The 1,946-nt window shown below is 30.8% G+C and overlaps 1 protein-coding gene across 1 annotated transcript; it reads left to right on the top strand.

Moving 5' to 3' along the window:
* The first annotated feature begins 805 nt into the window (after positions 1-805).
* On the top strand, positions 806-1,650 carry LOC108756539 (putative uncharacterized protein FLJ37770). The gene has a single exon (XM_018500424.1). It carries the CDS (start codon positions 997-999, stop codon positions 1,495-1,497), a length of 501 nt encoding a protein of 166 aa, XP_018355926.1. The 5' UTR covers positions 806-996; the 3' UTR covers positions 1,498-1,650.
* Positions 1,651-1,946: the final 296 nt, after the last annotated feature.

The raw sequence follows: 1,946 nt of genomic DNA on the forward strand, positions 1-1,946 counted from the left end.
CCTGTTGCATTTCGTTCTTATTTTAATGTGTTGTTATACTTTCAAACGGTTTTCGTATTTTATATTAAGTCTATTATGAGAGATTATCCTATACAACATAGTTATGAAGGATGTCCAAAAGATGTCTTATGGGATATCCTCAAAATACCACCTAGAAAATTGTATTCTATAAGATTTATTTTAATATCTAATAAATATATTTAAAATATTATATATTTTTTAATTTCACTTCTTTTTTATGGCATTATTTTTTTGTTTTTTTATTATATTTTTGAAAATCTTTTTCATATATTTGCGGAAAAATATTGCATTTTAATTTCGCATCTCTTTTGTGATGTTATTTTTTATTATTATTTTCATTATTTTAATATTATTATTTTATTACTATATTTTCATTATTTTCATTGTTCTTCTTCTTATTATTATTTTCACTATTATTTTCATGTATTTATAAAATTTTTATGTACAGGTATTCCAAAATATACTTGATGACATTTTTTTTACGTTTTTATTATTTCTGATTGATTTTATGAATTTTTATTAAGTTTTTTTTATCAATAATTTATTTATTTATTTATTTTATTTTATTTGTGCATGAATTGGTTACAAATAGAACGGAAAACATTTACATGATGCGCGAAATAGCAAAGCGGCATTAGCAAAGTCTGCTGTTCTAACGCCTACCGAAATAACGAGCAGGAGAGTAAAAATTATATAATATATACAAACGCAAAACAAACTTAACATAAATTAACAATACAATATAAAAGTTGAGAATAGAGAGTATACGAGGTGTGATCAAAAAGTAAGGTGACTTTTTGAATTTCGCGCGCTCTGTACACTCTAATTTAAAAAATTTTTTTTGTTGTGTTGGTACACTCGTCACGATCATATGTTCACAGTTTTGACTATATATAGCATGTGTTGTTTTTATGTGAGAGGCATAAAGGTTAGACTCGTGTTTGCGTGCTCGGCGATTTTTTGCTTTTGAAAATAATGGAGCAGAGAGTTTGTATTAATTTTTGTGTAAAAAATGGTATTAAGTGTTCAAAAACTCTTGAAATGTTGACAGTGGCGTACGGTGAGTCAACTTTGAGCAAAAAAAATGTTTATAAATGGTATAAGTTATTCCAAGAGGGCCGAGAAAATGTTAACGATGAACCTCGCTCTGGACGCCCCAGCACGTCAAAAACCGACGAAAATGTTCAGGAAGTGAAAGAAATTGTGTTGAAAAATCGTCGAATCACGATTAGAGAAATAGCTGATGATCTTAACATATCGTTTGGCTCATGCCAATCAATTTTAACGGATGTTTTGGGTATGACACGTGTGTCAGCGAAATTCGTTCCAAAACTGCGTTCCAAAACGTCGTTACTAGTGAGTAGTTTTTTGGCCAAAAACAATACTATCATCATGCCTCAGCCACCGTATTCACCAGACTTGGCCCCCTGCGACTTTTTCCTCTTCCCAAAATTGAAAAGGCCCATGAAAGGATGAAGATTTGCGACGATTGAGGAGATTAAGGCTACATCGCTGGAGGAGCTCAAGGCAATACCCAAAAGTGCATTTCAGAAGTGTTTTGACGACTGGAAAAAGCGCTGGCACAAGTGCATTGTATCAGAGGGGGATTATTTTGAAGGGGATAACATAATTTTGAATGAATAAATGAATATTTTTTTATAAAAATGAAAAGTCACCTTACTTTTTGATCACATCTCGTATATAACGTAACATAGTATTTATATAACATGACATAGTATAAGTTCAATGCAACATAAATTTGACATAAAATGTGATGTAACAATATGAAAGTTGAGTATAAAAATGAATGTAACGTTTGCGGAAAATGAATAACATAATAGCAATGCAGAAAAGCTGAGAGGCGATACGAATGCGAATGAGATGTGTGACCATAAGAGAGTCAAGGTCCATAAAGAATACGCGAG

This window comes from Trachymyrmex septentrionalis, unplaced genomic scaffold (genome assembly GCF_001594115.1).
Source record: "Trachymyrmex septentrionalis isolate Tsep2-gDNA-1 unplaced genomic scaffold, Tsep1.0 scaffold128, whole genome shotgun sequence".
NCBI lineage: Eukaryota > Metazoa > Arthropoda > Insecta > Hymenoptera > Formicidae > Trachymyrmex > Trachymyrmex septentrionalis.

Excerpts from the sequence above, each read along its gene's own strand:
- LOC108756539 (XM_018500424.1), top strand. The coding sequence starts at position 997 with ATGGAGCAGAGAGTTTGTATTAATTTTTGTGTAAAAAATGGTATTAAG.